This window comes from Protopterus annectens, chromosome 9.part0, assembly GCF_019279795.1.
Source record: "Protopterus annectens isolate FY-2018-M chromosome 9.part0, PAN1.0, whole genome shotgun sequence".
Classification (NCBI taxonomy): domain Eukaryota; kingdom Metazoa; phylum Chordata; order Ceratodontiformes; family Protopteridae; genus Protopterus; species Protopterus annectens.
The window spans coordinates 1152066346-1152091345 of NC_056743.1; the positions used below are offsets into that span (position 1 = coordinate 1152066346).

Below are 25000 nucleotides of genomic sequence, written 5' to 3' on the forward strand. Positions count from 1 at the left end.
AGTGATTTTACTAAATATGTACCCAATTCAGGTCAGATAACTTATTTAGGTATAATACTATCTAAAGATATTAAATCTATTATATATAATAATTATAATACCTGTTTTCTTAATATACAAAATCTTTTAATACCTAGAATAATATGTTTTTACTATGGAGGAGAGACTTACAATTATTAAAATGATAATATTCCCCAAGATTTTATACTTAATACAATCAATAATACTTCCACCTACAAAATAATTATCAAGAAACTGAACACACTAATGTTAAATTTCTTATGGGCACCTAATAGACCTAGGATTGCATTAAAGAAACATACTAATAGCTGGTCTCAAGGGGTATTTCTTTTCCAGACTTTAATTTATATACTATCTCTTCTATTGTAAAGTTATTACTTTATTAATAGATCAGTCATATGTCACAAAATGGAAAGATTATTGGGAGCTAATTAGTATACACTTCATGAAAATCTGCTTAACACATAAAATATGATTGTAAATAACTCCATGTTATGGTTACTAAAGGAATTTTGTACTTCACCTATTACACCTAAACATATGGTTTGTTATCCATTAAATATTATTATTAGTTATCGTAACTTTATATTCATGCACCCTAAGTATAGGGAATGGAATTTTATTGTATTTCCTATAATGTATACTCAGGGTATGCTTTTGTCATCTACTTCTGAAGGAACTCATTTAGCTATAGATAAGTTAAACTTTCTTCACTTTGTAACATTTGTATGGTGAGTCTTTTTTAAAACCAGCTTTTAGTTAGAATCAGCTGTATTTAGAAACATGATGTGGCAAATGATAGGTGTATGTTTAGATCATGATTTTCTGTTATGCACATTAAGGTCACCATTAAGGAGAGATTTATGTGTGTGTGTGTGTGTGTGTGTGTGTGTGTGTGTGTGTGTGTGTGTCTGTGTGCGTGTGTATCTGTGTGTGTGTGTGTGTGTGTGTGTGTGTGTGTGTGTGTCATCATGGTTATTTGTATATAGTTTTGACATCCACAATATATTTTGTACATTCATTGTCACTACAAACAAAATTGAATCCTATCTGAAATCCATAAGAGATTCAATAAATACAGCTATATTTAAAGGTACACCTAAAGGAGGAGATGTAACGTTACTTATCTTGTTATTTGTTATTTTGATCATAAGATTCTTAAGTTTTAAAATGCCAAATGACATCTTTAAAAGGAATTTCTTTAAACATTAATGGATTGAATAATCCATGTAAAAGGGCAAGCCTAATAAGATACATTAATTTACATAAGGCCAACTTAGTCTTCCTACAAGAAACCCATCTCTTGAAAAAGATATTGATAAACTAGCCACAAACAAATATACAGTATTGGTTAGTTCAGAGCACACTCAGAAAAAGAGGAGTGGCTATTTTATGGAATAAAAGTATGCCCATTCCTAAAACCATTAAGTCTTATCAGGATGACAAAGGAATGTTTTGTATGGTTACAATACAAATTAATGGGAAGACTTACACTTTAATTAATGTATATTGGATACCTGGAATTGGTATTAATACAGTGAAACATCATCTTGATAAGATCATATCATTCTCTATAGGAGATATTATTTTAGCTGGTGACTTTAATTGTATACTACATGAAAGTGATACTACCACTATAGGAAAGAGAAGAATTACATCTAATGCAAAACATTTAAAGGATTTTGCTAATTCTTATCATTTGAATGATATTAATAATCAGATAGATTCAAAATCATTACTATACACCTTTTTTCTAACAGATACAAAACTTATTCAAAAATAGATAGGGTCTTTATTTCTAACCAGATGGTAACAGATTTAATTAATTCCAAAATCATTTCATGTCCTATATCTGATCATAATTCAATTGTTTTGAATTCATGATAAAAATACTCATAATGTTCAGATCAAAAGGATACCAGCATACTTAACTCAACTAAAAGACTATAAAGAATATATACTTTCAGAAGTAAAACATTTTTTAGACATAAATAACACTCCTGAAGTCTCCATTGTTTATGTTTGGGATGCCTTAAAATCATATCTATATGGACAAAGTATCAGATGGTATAATAATAAAAGGAAATCTTGGGATAAGGAATTGTTAGATATTCAAAGTAAATTAGACTCTTATAAACATAATAATAAAGAAAATATTATGGACAAGAAAGTTATTGAAGAAATAAACAAACTAAATGAGAAATACAAAGAAATTTTAACTCATAAAGTTAAAATAACTTTAGAGAAATACAAGTTTTGTCTTATTCAATAAGCCCCAAATACTTACATAGACTTAAAAATAAAACAAAAAGGTTGAATAAACAAAACCATATCAAAGAAATCTTTTCTCTAAGGAAAAGAAGAATGTTTCTAGTATACCAGAAATACTAGATGAATTTAGAAATCACTTTCACAAAATTAACCATAATAATATTAACATGGAACCTAAAGATAAAATAAAGGAGTTTATAACCACAAATATGAATAAAAAGCTTAATAAACAACAGATTAAACTATTGGACAAGAGTATTTCATATACAGAAGTTATTACACAAATAAATAAGCTTAAATCAAACAAAGCACCGGGTAATGATGGTATTATACTAGAGATATATAAAATCCTTTCTAAAAATACATATTCATTAATACATAAGGTTTTTATTTTGGCCCAAACTGAGTTATTAACCCCCCCCCCATCTTGGCAATATACATTTATTTCGCCAATTTTAAAACCTAATAAAGATCCAACTAGATGTTCTTCATATCGGCCCATCTCATTACTTAATGTTGATTACAAAATGTTTATGAATATCTTTGCTGATAGATTGAAGACAATCATTCCCGGCATTATAGATATAGATCAGACAGGCTTCATTGTAAATAGAAATACTTTTGATAATATAAGAAGATCTTTAACATTAATAGATTTTGCAAATAGGAAAAAGAAAGATTTAACACTTATTAGTCTTGATATAAGTTCAGCATTTCATTCAGTAAGTTGGGACTATCTGTTTACCTTAATGAAGTGCACAAACTTCTCGGATGCATTTGTAAATCTAATTGAACATTTATACAAAGGAACGTTGGCTTATATTAAGGTAGGAACATATGTTTCACAAAAATACCCATTCTTAAAGGTACAAAACAAGGATGTCCACTTTCTCCACTATTATTCACTTTAGTAATGGAGCCTTGGGCTAATTTGATCAGAAACAGTACTGACATAGAGGGTTTTGAAATAGATGAAAATACAACATCCAAAATTCAACTTTTGCAGATGATGTTCTAATTACATCAGCAGGATCTAATTCTTCTATACAGTCTCTATTTGATAACATGATGAATTTTAAAAGTATTTCTGGTTTAATATTCAATGAAGAAAAACTAAAATACTACCTATATATACGAAAAAATATTCTCATTAGTGATTCTACTAAATATGTACCCAATTCAGGTCAGATGACTTATTTAGGTATAATACTATCTAAAGATATTAAATCTATTATATATAATAATTATAATACCTGTTTTCTTAATATACAAAATCTTTTAATACCTGGAATAATATGTTTTTACTATGGAGGAGAGACTTACAATTATTAAAATGATAATATTCCCCAAGATTTTATACTTAATACAATCAATAATACTTCCACCTACAAAATAATTATCAAGAAACTGAACACACTAATGTTAAATTTCTTATGGGCACCTAATAGACATAGGATTGCATTAAAGAAACATACTAATAGCTGGTCTCAAGGGGTATTTCTTTTCCAGACTTTAATTTATATACTATCTCTTCTATTGTAAAAGTTATTACTTTATTAATAGATCAGTCATATGTCACAAAATGGAAAGATTATTGGGAGCTAATTAGTATAAACTTCATGAAAATCTCCTTAACACATAAAAATATGATTGTAAATAACTCCATGTTATGGTTACTAAAGGAATTTTGTACTTCACCTATTACACCTAAACATATGGTTTGTTATCCATTAAATATTATTATTAGTTATCGTAACTTTATATTCATGCACCCTAAGTATGGGGAATGGAATTTTATTGTATTTCCTATAATGTATACTCAGGGTATGCTTTTGTCATCTACTTCTGAAGGAACTCATTTAGCTATAGATAATGATCTAAAGTACTGGTATCAGTTGATATCTGATAATAAAGTTAAAAATCTAGATATCTTAAAACAAGAATTTGATCTAAGAGAAACTTGCTGGTTAGAGGTTCAGACCTTTAGACAACATCTCATTAATAAAATAGATTTAATGTCTCTAACTGTTAAAGAACCTATTCCAACACTGATTGATTACTTGATATTAAATTTACAACATAAAATTTCTGATAAAGGTAAACTTTCATACATACATAAAGTTATCAGACAAGAAACTTTTTACAGTGTAGAGTCATACTGGAATTATTTCACTTCTATTAATGGGGACCCACCTAATCAACAAGATAAACAATATATATTGGAATCTGCTTATAGAACTACGTCTTCCATTGTCTGGAGACTTTATACATGGAAATTTTTACATAGATCTTTTTATACACCTTTGATGAGGAATAAAATAAATAATAAAGATAATCTATGTAAGAGATGTAATGTAGAAATTAATGCTGACTGGGCTCATATGTTTTATGACTGTATAAAATTGAAAGAATACCAGAAGTCAATTAATGAATTTTTGCAGGCTCTTTTTACAGATAATTTCATTATTTCTAAATCTCTTATATTATTCAACACACCTGTACCTCAAAGTGTTAAAAAGGTTAAGCTTCCCTTGTTATGGTCTATTCTAGCAGTGGCTAGGAAAATAATAACTAGAAATTGGATTTCAGATACACCTCCTTCGTTCAATGAATTTAAAATGTTATGAATATAGTGTGCCATATGGAAATAAACACAATCAGGACTAGAACAAATAGAAAAACATCTTATTTTATTGTATGGGATAATTTACAAAATTTGTTAAAAAAATTTTAATTTCAATAGCATGGTATTTTAGTTTAATTAATTGATCTGATTGTAGTGGATGTCTTTGTAAATACTTTAGTTGTTTTGTTGAATATTATAATAATACCTATTTTTAATTACTTGTATAAAATTGTTATGATATTTCTCTTATATGTTAAAACAATAAACCTGTTTTGAAAAAAAAAATATATGGTTTTCTCTGCTTGCTTTATTTATTACTTAAATGTTTGTTAACTGGGTTTGAGGGCTGGTGCATAACTTACTTCGGCCTCTTCCTGTGCCATATGGCAGTAAAATGTGAAATGGTATGCAGCAATTCAATGTAAGCATTTATAAGCAAACCTAGCAGTACAATCTCAAATTATTTAGCATAGAAAAACACATTTGGCTGATCTGTGAGATGATGTGAGAATAATTCAATATATACAGCAAAACTGTGTAGTAGAGAGAGACATTTCAGCAGGCTACTGAACATTTTGATTAAAGCTGAGGTCCTACTGTTAAAAATGATACATTTCCATAAGTGGAAGAAATTCTCAAATGGCAAAACATCGGTGATTAAACTATTGTAATTGCCTAATACCAACACTGCTGTGTTATTTCTAACATCTATTTAAATACACTCTCACTACACAAGTTGCAATATGTGTCTCTAAAATACCTACCTCTTTTCTTGCATTCAGATGCCAGCTAATGTTTCTGTTCTGTTCTTAAATGAGTTTTGCATGTAGGACATCCATGAAGGCAAGTAACTTGACCATAGGACTTGAATAACCTGTTTAAAATAACAAACTTGCCTCCATTTAAACCAACAGATTTAGTAGACTTCAAGTTACTTAACTGGAAAGCTCTTTTTCTTGGTGGCAAAAACTTCAGAAAGAAGTGTAAGCTCAAATCTTAAACTGTCTCATAATAAAAGAGTGCCACTACATACTAATCTTTCTTTCATACCAAAGACTGTATCTGCTATTTCCTTGAATCTCAGTTCAACTATAAATACTTTAAAAACCTTAACTGAATCTACAAGCTTTTAGTTACTGTGACCCTATGTCAGGGAAAAGAAACCGGATTTCCAGGTGAGCTTTTTTATTTAGCTATTATATTGATAAGCATTACTCTCTAATAGAAGAAAAATAAATTTTAAGTGATGGTTGTAGTCTTGTATAGAAATGTATCCCTATTCTTAAATTTAATTTAATACACGTTATTAGTTATGCATCTTGTTTTGTTTCTTTGTGCATTTCATTGCATCACTTGTAGCAATCTATGGATATCTTGGTGCTCTGTACTTGATGAATAGAATGGTTATAGTGGTAGCTTATTTTGATTATCTTTTTAGTTGGCTACAAATAGCTCACCTGGAATTAATAAATGCTGCTTAGTAAATACTTTAGATTTGTGAAGAGTAAGGGATGTGGATTCAAGTTATAGATGAGCGTATTGTTGTGCTTTCATTACGTGATTTTCATTTGGTGGATCACTGATGTTATGTTGGGGCTCATTGTGTCCCTCCTATTGATGTGAGAGCGCTGCTTCATATACAGTGGTTGATTTGAGATAGTCTGTCTATATGCTGGTTTGCTGACTTTGGGTTGCTGTGGTGAATCTGGTGAAGCTTGAGAGAAAAGCAAATGTATGGGGTTTTGTTTCAAAGTCCCCATCTCTATAATGGTGTTTGTTTCTGGGATGTATTTGTATCTGATATAAATTTATGTTTATATAAGACTTTGATTGTCTGCTGGAGACGTGAGTGAGTTTGTGAAGTGTTCGTGTAGAGTGGAAGGATTTGTTCATTTGATGGCATATGTTTAAATACTTTGATTTTGGAAATAATATGTTAGTTAAATAATAACTGATTGTGTTTTGTTGGAGTGGTTTTGAGTTTAGATGGATTATTAGCATTGTGTGAAGCATCTCAATTGAAGCTGTAAGGCGCTGGCAGAGTCTCGACCTGAACAGGCTGTTTATAAGAATAAAACTGTGAAAACACACCATTAGTTTTCTGCTAGAACCTGCTATAGTTTTCGTTTGAAAATCAGCTCGAGGAATTGTTCATTGCTATTGACAATCCCAGTGTACACACAGCAGTCATGACTAATCAAGCGATGTTTTAAAATGACATTTGACCCTGGTCTTTAAGAGACTGCATAGTCATGAAATGTTGAAACGATATGCTGTAATCTGTTTAGTTTGAACTAAAGGATACTCCTGGGAAACAGCAAAAGATTCATTAACAAAAAAGCTAAAGAAGAAATAAAGGAAATGGTACCTAAATAGAAAACATACATTTCTAATATTGAATATAAAAATTAACTAAAAGAAATTGCAGACAAGACTCTCAATATTTTGAAAATATTTCTTGTGAACATAATTTGACCTGAACACATACAGTAAGATCTTATAATATATGTCCTTATTGTCCAACTAGAACCTTTTATGACACGTTAAACTAAGTTTTCATAAGTATGTAAAGGCTGTTGTTCAGGTGGATGTAATAGATCCCATGACAATTAAAAAAAACTATCGCAATTGCTTTATAAGTAAGCAAGAGAAATGGAACATTACGATACCTTTACAGTCATGACATAATTATATAAAGAATATAAGAAGTTATGAAGATTCATTAATTAGAAATATATGTATTGTAAAGAGCAATATACAAGGAAAGTAATAGCCAAACACATTAACATATAGTGTGGTACTTGGTTAATACTGGTCACTACACTATATGTTCCATTCTATGTAAATTCTGTAAGGTTATTCTAAGGTGATAAGTTCAGATTGCTAAATAACGTATGTGGCATACCTGCATTGTACCTATTGTGATGCAACAGAATGTGATTATTACCCTGACAATCAGTTCATTGATGTACTATACATCATGGTAGTTAACCGCTACCACATTATGTAGACACTTTTTCCTCAGTCTCTCTCTAACTTAAGTAAGTATACATTGGAGCAGGCACTCGCATGCATGCCCACATGCACACACAAGCAAGTACACACATACAAACACAGATTACAGTTTCTGTTCCTGTCACTGCGTTGTTTGCCATTTTTTGTCTATTGGATATTCAACACATAATCCTGGTACTAGTTAAGGCACAAGAGTTTAGAGTACTCCCTGGTGGGTAATGCTTTCTTCTAACATAACAACCATATTATGGTACTTGTTTTTAAGGCATATATGCTGTTTCCCCTTTAAACACTATTCCCCCCCTACCTCTGAGTCCTGCAATAGTTTAAATGTCATTATGGCAAAAGTGTCCTATTCCTGACAGCTAGGATTTCCCCTATCCCTGATACCAGAATTATTGTTGGTGCTGTGAAGGTACATTGGTATTATTCTTTAATACTAGTGCCTCCTAACATCCCAACTCATTTTCTTTACAAATGTCGGTACAATTAAGGAACAGCTGTATAACCTTGGTGGTGTGTGGTTCCCTCCATCTCCTTGTTCACCATATTATTTAATTTTGGTAGAGGAGCATGATACTTTGGATCTCTGCACTGATGTGTTGTGGACTGTCTAGCTAATATACGCAACTGAGAAACTTCAAGATTCACCTGGTATGTAGAGGAATTCTTGGGGGTTGTTCCAGACAAATGGGCATGTGGTGGTTTAGCTATACATTTCCCTCGGACTGCAACATCATCACATTACACAGATACAGTTACAGCATTATGTTATGTTGTACACATTTATGGCTGAGTACCTTGCAACATTGTGCTTAGCTAACTCTGAATTCCAAAAAGGTTTATTTACACTTGGCTCTAACTTTATAAAATCTCTCTTATGTTGTCATTTTGTTTGTTGGTTTTACATACCTATATCTGCATACAAAAATAAATAAAATATGACTCACTGTAGGATGAGTCAAAGAAACAAGAAAGGCAACAAATCCTGCATATAGAGATCTACATTGTTGATATAAAGTTTAATTTTAGTAGGCAAAAAAAGGAAAGAATTAGGAGCTGTCAGGGGGCATTAGGAAGAGAATTTCATATAAATTCTCATTGTAGAATATACATTTTAGATGACAGGTTGCAACCACATGGGCATTGCAGAATCTAGGAACACAGCTACTTATTCTCAGAAAATCTCCCGATTATATTGGGGTAAGAATGAAATAGAGTTGTACACCCCTACTGGATTAATCATTACTTATGTATAAAATAACTTTCAGATCAGTGAGATCATAAAGAATCACTGGTATCATGTCTTAGATATCAGTTTTTTCTGTGCCTAATTAAGAATTCAATTATTATCAAAGATAGAAATATAGGACATTATTATCAAAGGTAGAAATATAGGACAATAGATATCACATTTCAAATATGAATTGATGTATAGTTACATAGGTAACATTAAGATACTTAAGGGGCTGTTAAACATATGGCACCAGAAATATTAAGAAATAGTATATTTGAAGAAACATTTCATTGCCAAAAGAGCTCTGACTGAGTTTTACAACCATCTCTCACAGTGCCATTTCCAACTATGTGCCAAGAGTGTTCAGTTTATTCTCCATAGTCTTGAACTAAAAACTCATAATCATAGAACCATAGGAGGTTACTAGGCTATTGGCCCTGTGGCCCTTATAAGCATAGCCAAGAGTTTAGCCCATGTTTAGACAAATCAACACCTGAAGCCCCTGTCCAACAGGGACATTGGTGGAATTCCAGGGGTATATTTTCTGTTTCCCATCCAGTTTTCCAGGTTGTGCTTAAAAAGAGATAAAGAGGTACTCTGCTTGATGTGGAGAGGGAGTCTATTCCATAGATGGAGTCTCTTGGACACAAATCTGTCCCGCCAATAAGTCTTGTTGATGTCACAGACCAGATTGAGGTCACGCATGCAGGTTACTAGAGTGAAGCTTGACATGCAGATATGTAGCAGCCTCGTCAAGGTGGGGTCCGAGATCACCTTGTATACCAGACAGAGGTCATCTCTGAGGAGTCCGTATGAAACTGAGTAGAGGGATAGAGCTTTTGGCCTGTCTGTGTATGATAGATGTTTGACGCTCTGGATTCTTCTGGTGAGGAACCTCTGGTCTCTCCAGCTGCTGCATGTGCTTTGTGAGGTACATAATGGGCCTTATAAGGGAAGAATACAGGGATGTTATAACCTCCTTGTCCCTGGATGAGATACCCTTACTTATGAGGTGGGTCATGTAGAAGGCTTTCCGTACAATGGAAGCAACATGGTGGTCAAAAGTCAGGTTGCTATCAACCTGGGTGCCCAAATCCCTCACGACTAATTGCATGCTTAGGACATTATTAATATGATAATTCATGAGGATATCACTCTCCCCAAAGGGGATGATGATGATGCATGTTTTGGTATTTAGTTTGAGGCCATGTTTATGGCACCAGTTATTTTTGTCTGAGTGAGACCATCTTGGAGGATGTCCACATCACTAGGGGAATTGATGACAATGCCTAGCTTGCAGTCATCTGCAAACTTGGTCAGGCATAGCCCACTGGTTTTGGCCTGCACCTCAGGAAAGTATATCCCAAATAGCAGAGGCCCCAAGACTGAACCCTGGGGTACGCCGCTTGTTACGGGTCTACTACTTGAGGTGGCTTCCCCTATTTTGACTAGGTGAGTTCCATCAGTGAGACAATTTGCTACCCATCTGGTAACATACGGATTGATGCTAGTTGAGAGAGTTTATCTATTATGCCTGAGTGAGGAATAGTGTCAAAGGCTTTGGCCAGGTCAAGGTAGGCAGTGTGCACAGTTTTTTCCCCTCATCCATGGGTCTGGTGACAGTCTCAAAGAAATCGACCAAATTTAGCAGACATGACCTCCCCTTGATGAAGCCAAACTGTGGTGGATTGAGTATTTGGAGGTTGCCAATGTCCTTGTTAATGAGGTCTAGAATAATCCATTTCATGGCCTTGCAGATCAGGCTAGTTAGGCTGATGTGTCTATAATTTCCCAGATCGGAGGATGCTCCACCTTTGTGGAAAGGGATGACTGGCTGCCCTCCACTCAGCTGGGATGAAGCCAGTACTCAGGCTTTGATTGAATATGGTGACTAATGGTGCTGCAAGTTCCTGCCTGAGTTCACGTAAGATGCATCCTGGGATGTTATCTGGTCCTATGCTTTGAGAGAGCAATGATGACCTGTTTCCTAGATATAAGTAGAAAGGGGCAGGTACTGGGATGTCCTGATTTACTGATGGGGGACAGAGTGGTAAAGATTTTTTGCTGAATCTGTCAGCCAGCAAATTTACTATAGCTATGGCATTTGTATATGTGGTGTCCTTGACCACCAGTTCTGAACAGATCTGGGTGTTTCCTTTGAGGTGCGGACATATGTGAAGGCCTTATGATTGCCTCTAGTAGATGTGGCCAATTTGGACTCGAAATTTGCTTTGTAGGGTTTCACTAGTGCTCTTATTTGCTTGTTCAGGCTAAGGACACATTGCTTCCAGTTGGGCACCTGCTCCTTCTTAGTCTTGGACAGCAATTTTTTTTCTTTTGTTATAGAATTTATTTATTGTATAGGTCCAAATCAAAAGAAGAGCACAGTGTTGCTGTGATTCAAGTAAACTTGTATATATAGCTAAGTGCTGCTCTTGTTCTTCCTTTTATGTAGGTAAGACTGAAAGAAAACTGAAAAATAGGATATACGAACACTTGTATGATATCAGAAATGAAAAAGATACTAGTGCATTGTTTAAACAGTGTCACCTGTAGTAGTGCATTGTTTAAACAGTGTCACCTGTAGTAATTTTCAGTCTTACAAGTTTGGTATATTAGAATTTGTCACCATTGAAGCCAGGGGTGGGGATTGGCAAAATGTTTTGTATAAAAAGGAATTATTGTGGCAACTGCGGCTGGCTGCTGATTCCCCCCCAGGGCTTAATGAACATATCTCTATTATGCCTATTTTAAAAGAAAAGGCAGGTTTAGTGTAGTAACATTTTAGATTATTGTAGTGTATATTTTCATTACAAGTTTTTTACTGAAATGAAATATTCATGTGTGTGTATTTTATGATGAGATTGCTATTTTCTTTTTTTTTTTTAAACTATGTATTTAACATATTTATGAGGAGGGAATATTTATTCATGAGGAGGGAGCTGTCATTGAACATGATTGGTCATTTTGAATTTCTGACTAATTAGAATTCATGTATTTAAAACTGAACTTTATTAGTCATTGTGTTCTGAGGAAGTCAATTTATTTGATGAAAGCACTTAACCATTTTGGATGTCTACCATTGTGAATTTTAATTACGTTTTATTTCATTTGTGGATGTGTTTTCTACAATAAATTATCCGTGGACCCGCAACACTGTGCTCTTTTGATTTGGTTTGTTTTTGAGCACTTTCCACTACTTTTTGGATTTTATTGTATAGGTCCACCAGACAGGTTTACTCTTCCTTGCAGAGGATGATTTAGTACTGTTGGGTATTTCTAATTCCATGTATCTCTAATTCCATGTATCTATATAAATGCTCATATAGTGCTTTGGTATGGTTTTGCATGGTGGTGCCAATTCCTACAGAGCAGGAGGTTGCCGGGAAGCTATTTATACCATCCCTCATGAGACTGTAATCAGCTTTGGAGAAGTTTTTATGTCTGATCCTAGCTAGAGGGGGTTTGGGAGAGATGGTGACTTAGAAAGTGACCGCTTTATGGTCTGGTCTTACTAGGGAGGATGATACTATAGGGATGCTGCAGTGGTTACTCATTTGGTTAATATCAAGTCTAAGATATTATCATCTCTTGTGGAGGGTATTGACTAGCTGTTCCAAGGCATTTGCATTGACAAAATCAATGAATCTCTGGGCATTTGTGTTCTAGCATGAGTAGTAATTTCAAGTCTGTTTGGGAAGTTAGTCACCCAGGATCACGGTAAAGGGTTGAATCATGATAGAATTGAGCAGGTCTAAATAGGCAGATTGGGCATCTTGAGTCAGATTTGAGGGCTGGTAGCTGGCTATGATTTGAATAGGTTTTTGACTCTGTTTTAGGAGCTCTTCTGTTTACCATGCTATTAAATATCTGTCCTTGGCATACTATTAAATATCTGTCCTTAATTTTAAACAGATTAAAATATCTTTCTGTATGCAGGTGACTTGAGATGCATACATAGTGGTCAATGTATAAAACATCAAATCTGCACTAATTCATGAATTATCCACACTAAAGCTATCTTCAACATAGCTATCAGGATAGCAATAAGTTTAAAAATACTACAGCAAAGTTTGGAACATTCCAATATCCGAACACAGAACTACCAATGGGAAGTTGTTTTGTAAAAAGAAGTCAGAACAGACTTTGAGTAATGTAAATATCAGACGGTCTGTCATGTCTGTCTTGGGGCTGCTGGAAAGTTGGAAGCGTAATAACAAAGCATTTACACTAAATTTTATATCCAGAGAAGTACATTTAAACTATATTTATAATCGCACTTATCTTACCATTTAAATCTGGTGTATGTTTTTTGCTCTTTATCTGAAGTTAAAGCTATTAAATGAAGGCATTTTTATAGTCTGCATTGCTTTTTGGTTTCTGTGTTGTGCCAAGGTGTTTTCTGAGTAATTTTCTCCAACCCTCCCTATTCCTCTTATGGTTTTGTATTTGGAGGCTCTTGAGCTGCCTACTGTACTGTATACCTGGCCCTAGAAGCTTCTCCCAGTCTTACCCTTATGCTTGTCTTGCTTGTTACTGACGGAAGAAACTGAGAAGGCCTTCCCCTTGGACTATACTTTTTAAAGCGCCTTAGAGTGTTCCTCATGCTGGCTTGTCTGCCTTTGAAGTCCCTTGCAATTACTTTAGCTAGTTGTTAGATTTGTTTGTGGCACCTCTTCACTTTTAACTAACTGAAGTGTGTCTTTACATTATGAAGACTGGCGCTGCAATTTTTGTGGGAGTAGAAAGGTAGCCTGGTCAGTCCGAGTTGGAAAATGCATGGGTAGGCTTAAAATGAGAATTGCTTGTTGTTATTCGATTTGCTTCTGATACATTTTCACTGTTGGCTAACTAAACATTGGTTTGCATTAAGAAGGCTGGGACTGCAATTCTAGTGGGAGTAGGATGGTATTCTAGTCTGTCTAGTTAGGGAAACACAAGGGGGCTTAAAGTGAAAATTGCTTGTTGGAACCTTTTCAATTTTGGTTAACCATGGTGTGTGTTTACATTAAGAAGACTGGGACTGCTATTCTAGTGGCAGTATTAAAATAACATGGTCCATCTAAGTTTGGAAATGCACAGTGAGGCTTAACGTGAAATTGTTTCATCAGTCAGAGGGCTTTTTAGGGACTGTTGTATGTTAATCTGCACTTGAGAGCTACTTTTGCTGTGCTTTTACATTAAGAAGTTCCAGGATCATCCATCATGTTTCAGAAGGTGTTTACCTGATCTCTCTCTGAGTTGGGAGGCACACCAGGAAGCTTAAAGTGTAGTCATTTATTGGCCAGAGGTCACAGGAGCTGGTTTTCAGTTTTTTCTGTCGGCTGTAAATTAGGTGTCTTTTCATGGAGCTGTTCACCTTAGTGGCAGTTAGCAATCCCCTGTATAGTAGCAAAAAGCTAGAACTTGGAACTTTAACCCGTAACACAGAAATACTATGCAAGAAGCTAAGAACAGGGTAGCTAGACGGAGCTTCAAACAAAGATCATAATGCCATCTAACATCTATTCTTCACCCTAATATAGCTCAGATGACCCCATAAAACCAGTACCCTAAACCATAATAGCCCAACCGTAATACAGATCCTGACAACATGGATATGCAAATTCCTAATGTCTCTGTGGCCATCTTAGTAGATATAGGCATCCTGAAACAATGCAGCAATTGTCTCGTGTACTTGGACAACTTTTTAATCCTTAAAAACTAATACAATATGAATATAAAAAGGAATGTAAACCATGCAAAGATGAAGTCAGTTTGATAGGGGAAATGTAAAAGGCTCACTATAATTACACAAGAACCTCATTTGTGAAGACAAGGGATATGGGTCACTAGAAAGGGGGCTGCTTTATTAAAAAAAAAAGTATAATGACGTTCAGTGAAGTATAAAACAAAATGTGGCAATACTTTGAAATATGTGTATATCGAAATGAGAAAAATGTCAGTTTTTAAAGCACAAAGTTGGATAATTTGACTGAAATACATGCATACAGTTTGAAAATGTTATAAATACACCTTTGCTTTATATTTCAGCAAATAAGTACAGATGTCTGCACACAGCTTAGTTTGCTTTCCCAGCTTAGGGCATTGATAACAACTCTTTCTGTCTAACTTCACTTGTGTGGTTCATATATTGTTTAACCCAATGGAAATAATAAGGCATTGCACACAATAACCAGGTTCTCTTTTAAACACTCTGATGGGTTGTTCCTTCCTTTTATTTAATCCCCTATATCAAAATATTTGTTTTTCCCCTTTGTGACCACCCTGTTCTATCAAATATCTGACTGATTAATTTCCTTTTACTTCTGTACTCTTTGCCTCTTGTTGGTGGGGGTAAGAGTCAAGAGGTGGTATGCATGCCCCCTGCTGGTCAGCAGCTGACATATAATACCTGCAAAGGCAAGCTATAGGAATCCATGGTTTTATGATGTGTGCACTTCTGGATTGAGCACAGCATGCTACCTAACAAAATAGCCTGATGAAAATTGTGAAAGGGTTGCTCACTTGGTCAATACCACCTTGGGTCTACCCTGAAAAGAGGCCATTGGCTGAGTTAGGACTAACCTGGTCAGCAAAGCGTAACTAAAATGTATACAAATGCCAAGTGTCCCCACTCTGTCTTTAGATAAGCCCAGCAACCCTGTCCCTCTAAGTGGATGAGCCAGCTGCCAGCCAACAGCTATTTATTTCCATTCCTATCCACCAGCGCCCTACTCTCCTGACCCTTGAAACCAGTATTCAGATGTCATTTCCAAGAGATGCACTAGGGACTCACTCTGTCATGCACTGAACATTTTCAGTGTTTTACTGGTATTCAACAAGCATGTTTATTTTACTGTATTTGAAACTGAATGCCTTCGATGAATTGGATTGGGTGATGGGCATTCACCATTAAGGCAGAAAAGGCAGCATGACTTGACGAAAGAACATTAAATAAGCATACGGTACAAGCTTGATTCTTTTCCTGTTTTTGTCTCTGCAGCCAACATTAAAGTCCATTACCATTATTCTCTGCTTACTTGAGGAACTCATCACCATTTCACTGTCTGTGTACATATTTAAGACCTCTCCTTTCAGCAGATGTTGCCTTCCACAGGTAATGGTTTTTGGTTTGTGATTTTCTGTGAATTTCCATTTAAAATAACCTCTGTCCTGATTGGGCTCTGAGCCCCTTTTGCTTAATATTAAAGGAAAGAGTATGATTACCTTCGAGTCAGAATTGTAAGAGATGTGGATAAGTGGAGCTCAGAAAATGCATTTTTTGTACCAGATTGTTTAGTAAACTAATAGTAATGAACTCTTGACATAATATTCAGTCTACATCCTAACACTACTGCATAGTGGCAAATACTGTAACTTTCTTTTCCTACTAAAACTGTCAAAGTGCATGCTAACAATTGTACAGAAGAATGTATTTGGTAACAAAATAATAGTTATATGATGTATGAATATGTATAAGTATTAGAACAGTCGTGACTCTAACCCATATGCTGATATAACATTGCAGAACACTGGCAATTATTTTAGTCCAACATGGTATGGTTGAAATCTGACTATGGACTTCAGTGAACTCCTTGAAAAAACTAAAGATAGAGATGAAATCTGAAAAATCAACAACTATTGTATAAAATCAACAACTATTGTAAAACAAACACCTTCATCTCATGTGGGTAAATGGCAGTAATATGATTGTCTGGAAGTATCCCATCCTCAGTCAAGAGGCTTGCATAAGGGCAAAGAAAAACATACTGAAAGTTTTTGTATAAAGAAATAACATGGACTAAAGTAGCTACTTATTCATAGAGAATGGTCTTTTAAAACTAATAACGTCTCAAGCTACTTCTATCTTTAACTACATAGTATGCAGCAAACCAATAGCAAAGGGGAATACAAATGTAAAAAAGAATAAAAGCTGCCATTGTGGACTAGTAAGCATACATCTCTACTTCTTAGAGCAAGAGATCTGGACAATGCCATAACAAATGGGGGGAGAAATGCCCAAAAATAGGGGCATTTTTTTAGATATTGCTCTTAAAATCTTAGAAAGTTGATATAACAGGTTTTGCATTAGCATGATTTTTTTTTTTTTGTTTTCTGACTTCAGCCATCCATGATTTGCCAATGATTTGCCAGAAAAACACAATTTTATGTGAAACAGACCAAAAATATGAGGCAAAAATCTGGCCATTCTGTGAAAATCTGTACAACTGAGAGGTATGCTAGTAAGCAGCATACAACTTCTACCTGTGGTGTACTCTTACTGAATGTTTTTCTTAGAAAAAATTTCCAATCCTCAAAAAGGGTGTAAGCCCACTCCGTTCACCCTCACTGTGCTTAGGCTCACTCTGCTCCCCTGCTCTACCCCCATTTGTACCCACCCCCACTTTCATTTAATTTTATACTCTACCCAAATGCAAAACCCAACCCACCTCATCCAGCTACCCTGTCCCTGCTTCCTGACCTTACACAGCCCTGCCCTTTTCCCTTTACACTACGTCTAATTAGATTACTGCTATTTCTTACAACTCTAAATTCCTATCAACTTTACTTTACTTCCTCATTTTTCTCTCATCCTATGAATCACAGCCCCACCACTTCCAACTTCCAACTACTATTAAACTCTCTATTCGACAAAAAGAATCATCCTACACATGCTCTCTCACCGGTTCTATTCAATATCTCCCCTACCCACCTTCACAATACCACCTAAGCTAAAGCTAAAATATTTGTCACCACCACTACCAGTAACACTTCAAACCATCCACGCTCCCAAACGCACTTCTAACTGATGGGGATTTCTACCCCAATCCAGATCGCTTCTCCTACTACTTTCTTCACAATCTCAACTGTCTCCTTCCTCCCCAGTCCAAAACATCTTAGTATATACTCAATTAACATACAGAGAATGCCAAATAAAACCACAGAGCTGCACTCCTGCATTACCCTCCATCCCCACACAGCTAACCTTATCTGAAACAATCTGAAATCCTTCCCCTTCATTACAATATCTACTGGCAAGACAAAATGGTTAGGAAAGGTGGTGGAGTGACCATTGTATACTCTGAGCACCTCCGTCTATCCTCCCTACCCATAACTCATCCAAATTTCCACTCTGCCAAACTACTTATCCTAAACTGTTACCTTAACCCGCAAAATAAGTTTGTCTTAGTAGATATCTGTATCTCACCAGGTAATAACATTCCTATCCTGGAATCCATACTCTCATGGCTATCACTCAATGTCAGCTATAAAACATTCTGTTAGGAGATGTTAACATTGACTGGATAAAACTATCTACAACCAGCACATCTCTCACCATCAAGCTACATGCCTGTCATTAGCTAATTATTATACCTACTAGATTCAATAAAAAATCAATGATAGTAGCTTCACTCTTGACTGGATCCTAAAAACTGACCCTAACCTGTATAAAAATCCTACTACCCTACCAGACTCCCTTAGTGACCACCTTCCTATCTGAGCTCTTAGGCACACTGTTCAGATACCTAAATACCATCCTTATAAAGATTGTTGCAATTTCTCTGCTTTTTAACAGTGAGACCTTTCATGACATGGATAAACCTCTATAAACTGGTCAATTCTGAAACACATCCCTATAAATGATACTGTTTTCATTTCAATCAACTTTTCTCTCCATCCTTGACTCTCTAGCACCTCTCAGAAAAGTAAGAATCAAAACAACCCACACCACCAGCTCTCAAAAGATACAGTCACTCTTATGGAAAAAAGGAGACATCACCTGGAAATAATGGAATAAAACTAAATCACCGTCTCTTCTCCAAACCTATAAACAACTACATAATCTGGCTAAAAAACACATCAGTGCAGATAATAAAAACATTCTACTCCAATGCCCAATTCACTTAGTCTAACCCAAAAAAATCTGGCATTCTATTAATAAGATCCTGCACCTAGACAACCCTTCTACCCTCCAACCCCTACACCAACAACCCACCCCCTTGAAACTGCCACTCTTGTAAATTCATACCTCATTGAATCTATTCACAAACTCTCCCACAATGGTCAGAACAATAAACACACATACACTCCACTCCACATTTCACCAATACTCCCTCTTTCACACTCAACCCCATCCCGACATCTTACATCAAATCTCTCCTGCTTAAGCTGAAGCCATGTGCCCCCTCTTCTGATAACCTCCCCCTTCTTAAACTAGCTGCTCACTCAATAGCATACCCCATCTCTATCCTGATCAATAGATCTATTCAAGAATCCACCATCCCAGGTATATGGAAATCATTCTTTATCACTCCATTACACAAGGGAGGTAATGAACCATCTAACTACAGCCCTAATGCTATTTTCTATCTGCTATCTAAACTCCTTAAAAAATCCATTCACAGACAGCTTAAGTACCTTATAGATAATAACCTCCTAACCCCTATGAAACATGGGTTCAGACCCCATCATAGTACATCTACTGCCCTACTGTCCTATACTCAAACCGTTGCCAGAGCCATGGACAAAAATTACTGGTTTCTTGCCTTTTTCTTGACCTTTCTAAAGCATTCAATAGCATATCACTCTCCAAACTTCTCAAACTGTCACAACTCAACTTATCTCCCTATAATGGTTCAGTAGCTATCTCATTAATAGACAATGATGGCAGGCTACCTGCTCCCCTTACTTAACAGTCCAAACTGGGGTGCCTCAAGGCTCGATTCTTAGCCCTCTGTTCTTTTAATATTTTCACAAACCAACTGCATACTTCCTGTACAGCATCCCCCCTGACACAATATGTGGATGACTCTACCCTTGTAACCTGTTCTGACAATTTAGTTAACCTCCTCTCTACTACTAAACATAGCTTTCAATCTGTAGAATAAGGGCTAACCAACAACCAACTAACACTAAAGCCCCAAAAAAACGAAGCTACTACTATTTTCTTTTTTTTCCAAAATCCCCCTCTAACCTCTCTCAACAATACCATCAAACAGCTTGATCCACATACTAAACTTCTTGGTGTTATCGATGACCAATTCAAATTTAATACCCATATTCAGCACTGTATCAAAAAGATACAGGCACCCCTTACATCAAAAAAGGTCTTAATCTGTGAGATTGGCCTGGATGGTTAGTAGGGATGATATGTTTCAAGATGAATATAGTTTATTGCAGGGTATGGTGGAGAGGAGAGGATACCCTGGCCCTTTGCCTGACAAGGTTTTTGAAGAGGTTAAAAAGAAAAGGAGATATTAAATGTTTCTTCCACTGTTGGTGACTCATGAGGGGACACAGATGATTCAGCAAAGTGAAACTTCTACACAAACTGGGGTATAGTGGCTATCAAAGAACCCTTATTTTACTCTATAATTTACATTTTTATAGTATGAGGGAAATAAGCACAACTGGAACATTTTCAGTGTTGATTTCGAATTATCTAAAAAGGTTGGTATAAATCCTATTATTTATAAAAAAATTATTTGTGTTTTAAAACTTTTCTTGAAAGAGAAATTGAAGTTGCGAAGGAAGCTGGAATGTACAAATGTAGGAGATGCCCCCAGTGTAGATATATACAAGAAGGTACGGAAGTTACGACTGGCATTGGGGGCTTTATCAAACTTCCCCACAAGTATTGTTACAGTGCAGGCATTTGTCAAGACTGTACAATTTTTTATATAGGAAAGATAAAGGGTAAGTTTAGAAAGAATTTACCAGCACCAATATGATATTTCCAGGGGTGATGAGAAAAATGCCTTAGCAAGGCATAGAAAAAAATTTCCTAACCATAAATTTAAACTTACAATGATTGACAAAGTGGATCTAGGGCCAAGAGGAAGACCTGCCGATTTGTATTTAGAATACAAAGAATTGAGGTGGCAATTAGGGTAGTCCCCGAGGTCTAATTGAATCCATTTACATAAAACAGTGTCTTGAAATTAAAGGCAGAACTGGTTTTATAAGTTGAAAGTTTTTATTGTATAATAGCTTTTGATAATTTTTGTTTATATCTTGTGTCATTCATTTATGGCAAGATGTAGGGTACAGAGGTATGTGAATTTGTTTGTCTTCATAGTTGTTTCCTGTCTTAACTAATTATCTTAATTGTTGATTAGGTGTTTGAACATGTGACCTGTTGGTGATTATTTAAAGTGTGTGTGAAATGGTAGTTGAAGTCAGAGATACCACTGATGGAAGCACTTAATTTTATTAATAAGTTATAGCTACTTCAAATTTTCCATTTTGAGTTACAAGTTTTCAGTGTTTCATTGTTTTGGACTGTATCAAAAAGGCCAATCAAAAACTCTGCCTACTCTACAGACATAAAAAAAAATACGTAGCCCCTGACTCTAGCTGAAATTAGCTCAGGCCTTTCTCCTTCCATGTCTACTTTATGCCTGCCTCCCCCATCTTTTCACATCTACAATCTACCCTTTTGGCTAAACTCTGTAAATCATACTACAGTGTTGCAAGATTTACAAATCTTATCACTGCCATGCACTAAAACTGCTCCAGTGGCTTGACTTCCCCCAGCACTTGCTTCACTCCCAGCTGCAAATGACTCATACTCTGCTCTTGAAACACCTTTCCTGTCCTGGTCTATCTTCACTAATATCACATTATACCCCTCCGAGAACTCTCCACAGCTCTGACCAGCTCCTTCTGGACACCTATAAACCAAACAAAAACATTGGTAAACGTCTTTACAAATATTTTCCATGCATGGAACAAACTCCTCCTTAACATCCAAATCATTTCTAACTTTTTAAATTCAAACTTAAAACTTTTCTGCTAAATGCCAACACCAGTCACTGCAATGATCCCACTTAAATCCCACCTTACTACCTCTCACACTTTTAACACCTGCTTATTGCAAGAGTCATATCTTATTTGCATCTTTCTCTTTTTGTTGATTTAAAAAACATTCGGACTTTTGTACTGCATGTTATGCACATTATTGTAATGTTTATGTAAACTTCATTCTCAGGCCTTTTGTAAATTTCTAATGTTCTCATATAAAGCACATGAGTTCTTAAGTTATGAACTAAACACATTATTGCAATGTTTGCATACAACTTCATTGTCAGATATTTTTCTTTTTTGTAAGTTTGTAATAACTGTCTGGAGCTTTTCTCCTTGGGTCTCCACTGAAAATGGGCCACTAGCTCAGTTGGACTAACCTGGTTTACACATGACAAATAAATAATAAACCAGACTAGTTGTAAAATGCTACACAAAGATACATTAATAAGTCCATCTATCCTCCTTTATGACCTCATTTGTCTGTAGGTGCCCCCCCCAACACCTGGGAAGACAATTCATTCTTTTATAAAAGACAACTGGTTTCCTTGCAAGGACATTAAATGGATGTGATTTTAACTTATTGAACCCAAGTGAATGAAATACAACTCGTCAGTTGTGTCCTCTCAGAGGAAATTATTGCTTGTTTGTGTTACTGTACTAGCAGTGATGCACAGAGCTTTGATTTCTCTCTTCTCTGTGGTTGTGACCATTGAGATGATACATATGAACAACTGAAGTGCCGGCGTTGAAGCTGCCCCACACGTCAAGTTGTAGTGGGGATTTGCCTACCTTGAAAACCATTTCATTAAGTGTTTTTATGTGGCTGGAGCTTTAATGATTGTGCCCCTATAGTTAGAGCTTCAACCAGTAGCTACCCAGGGATCCATAGCAGAAGTAAAAAACATAACCTTTAATTTGTAGGTACTTATTTTGGAGTCATTTAAAGAAGTTGAATGCTATATTATTACAAGTCAAGGAATTGCACTCACAACAATGACCAAGTCCATCTCAACTCTCAGTTCAACCATACGCAGAAACAGAAGGTACACACAAATATAAACTAAACACAATCCATGTAAAAGTAAATTTGCAGCAAACATTGTGCAAGGTGGGCTGTGACTCCCTACACCCCTCTTACTTATACAAGACCTACTCCATGACCATGCATCCATGAGGAAGACTGCATCTTCCCAAACTGGAATATTTGAGTTTATTAAGCAAATGAGTGAGCTGTACTAAAGACCTTTTAAGTCACAACCCAAGCCATTATATGACCTCAGAGGTTTGCAAAGTTAGAAATGGTATGTAGTGTACATTTCAGTACTTTTAATTTGATGTTTTGTGATATGCTTCTTTTATGCTACACAAATGTATAGCCATCACTCTATCTCACACGCACACACTTGTTCATAACATTCTTCCTCCATTTGAGATGCTAAAAGATGAGTGCATATCTCATTCTGCGCTGGTACTTATCCATATGAGATTGTTCACAGGCGAAATGCTCATGGGATGAGAAGAGGTGGAACTTGTTCCCACAATCAAAAATGGATTAGCTAGCAAAACTGAAATAGGTCTATTCACCACAGAAAATATGTTAAAGCTGTTCACAAACATATAATAAAATGTACTCTTCTGATACTCTGCATAGATTCAGGCCAGGACAAAGTAGAGGCATTGCCTTAACCAAGCATTGCCTTTTTGTCCTTATTACAGCAGTCAAGGGAAGAAGGAATCCAACAAACTTTTCATTGACCTTTTTAAGGAATCTGATACTGTCTGCTACTCCTTGTTTATCAATGGCCTGCCTACAGGAAGTATTACTGCTCAACACTTGGTGTCTAGCAGTTATATAAAGTGGAGGTGCCAAAGAGTCACATGGACAATAAGGATTTTAAAGCACAGAGAACTGTCCTGGAGTAAAGCTGTACCATTATTTTTGAACAGAATGAGGAAAAACTGTGTCAGGACTGAGCTAGTACAACACAGGATGTTGTAGATCACGTTATCTTAGCAAGGATGCCCGCTTCAAAATGGAGTCAGGAAGCCTGAGTGGTGACATGGCAACAGCTGGTTTACTTTAAATGCTACCAAACCTAAGAGAGAGTTTTATTGTCAAAAGACATGTGACATGGTTCATCTACAGAAACCCATCACTTTACTGCTGTTGTGCCCAAATGGTGCCAATTTTACCTTCCTAAAAGTTTAATAAATGCAAGAAACTTAAGAAGTGGTAAGTGAAGCATATTCTAAAGCCAAGACATCACATTTATTTGCAAAACAGGCATTTCCCAAAACTTACCAAGCATTTCTTTTTTATCAGCGATCCAAAGGCAGGAATGCTTAGCACAAAAACCTCTAAACATTCACTTTTTTGCTTTTAATATGCAAGTGATGAAACAGCAGGAAAGGAAAGTGGTTCTTGTAAAGGTTACATGGAAATCTACATTGTGTTACATTAAAGACACTTTTTTGTAAGGTACTACAGGCTAACAGCCATCCAACTACATTATTCAAAGTAGGTGATCGCCTCTCTAGTCCACAATATCTTCATATTAGACCATCTTTTTCTACTGAGCAATAGGAATTTGCTAAACATTCTTTCTTAAAATAACCCAGATTATATCTTTACTACCTTTTCTGAGCCCTTTATGCCTGTTTGTCATAGAGAGGGAACGTTATACTCTAATGGGAAGAATGCCAATCCTGACATTTATAAACTCTACATTCAGAGCTCCAGGATGTGTATGTTTTTTTACCCATGCCCTTTTAGGTTTGTGGAGGCATCTCTAAAGGCTGTTGTCCCACTGATTTGAGATTATTACCTATTTTAGGTTTAGTGTATTCCTTCCTTTTTTAAAAGGAGGTATTTGGTTACTTCAAGCCTTAAAATACTGCTCAAGATCCTGATGTTCTTGAATACTACTGTCATATCTCAGACCTTGCAGTTTTGGAAAAGATTCTTGACAAATCAATTTACCTTCAGCGCTAGTCATTTTTGAACAGACATGCCATTGCAGATCCATTCCAGTCTGGATTTA

The 25000-nt window shown here is 35.6% G+C and overlaps 1 protein-coding gene across 1 annotated transcript in view; it reads left to right on the forward strand.

The window, feature by feature from the left end:
* Positions 1 to 25000, forward strand: part of LOC122811883 (membrane-spanning 4-domains subfamily A member 4A-like) — a 156406-nt gene that overhangs the window by 113693 nt on the left and 17713 nt on the right. Inside the window, exon 6 of the mRNA XM_044084024.1 lies at positions 16156 to 16269. Coding sequence (XP_043939959.1) covers positions 16156 to 16269 — 114 coding nt within the window. The remainder of the gene's footprint in view (positions 1 to 16155; positions 16270 to 25000) is intronic.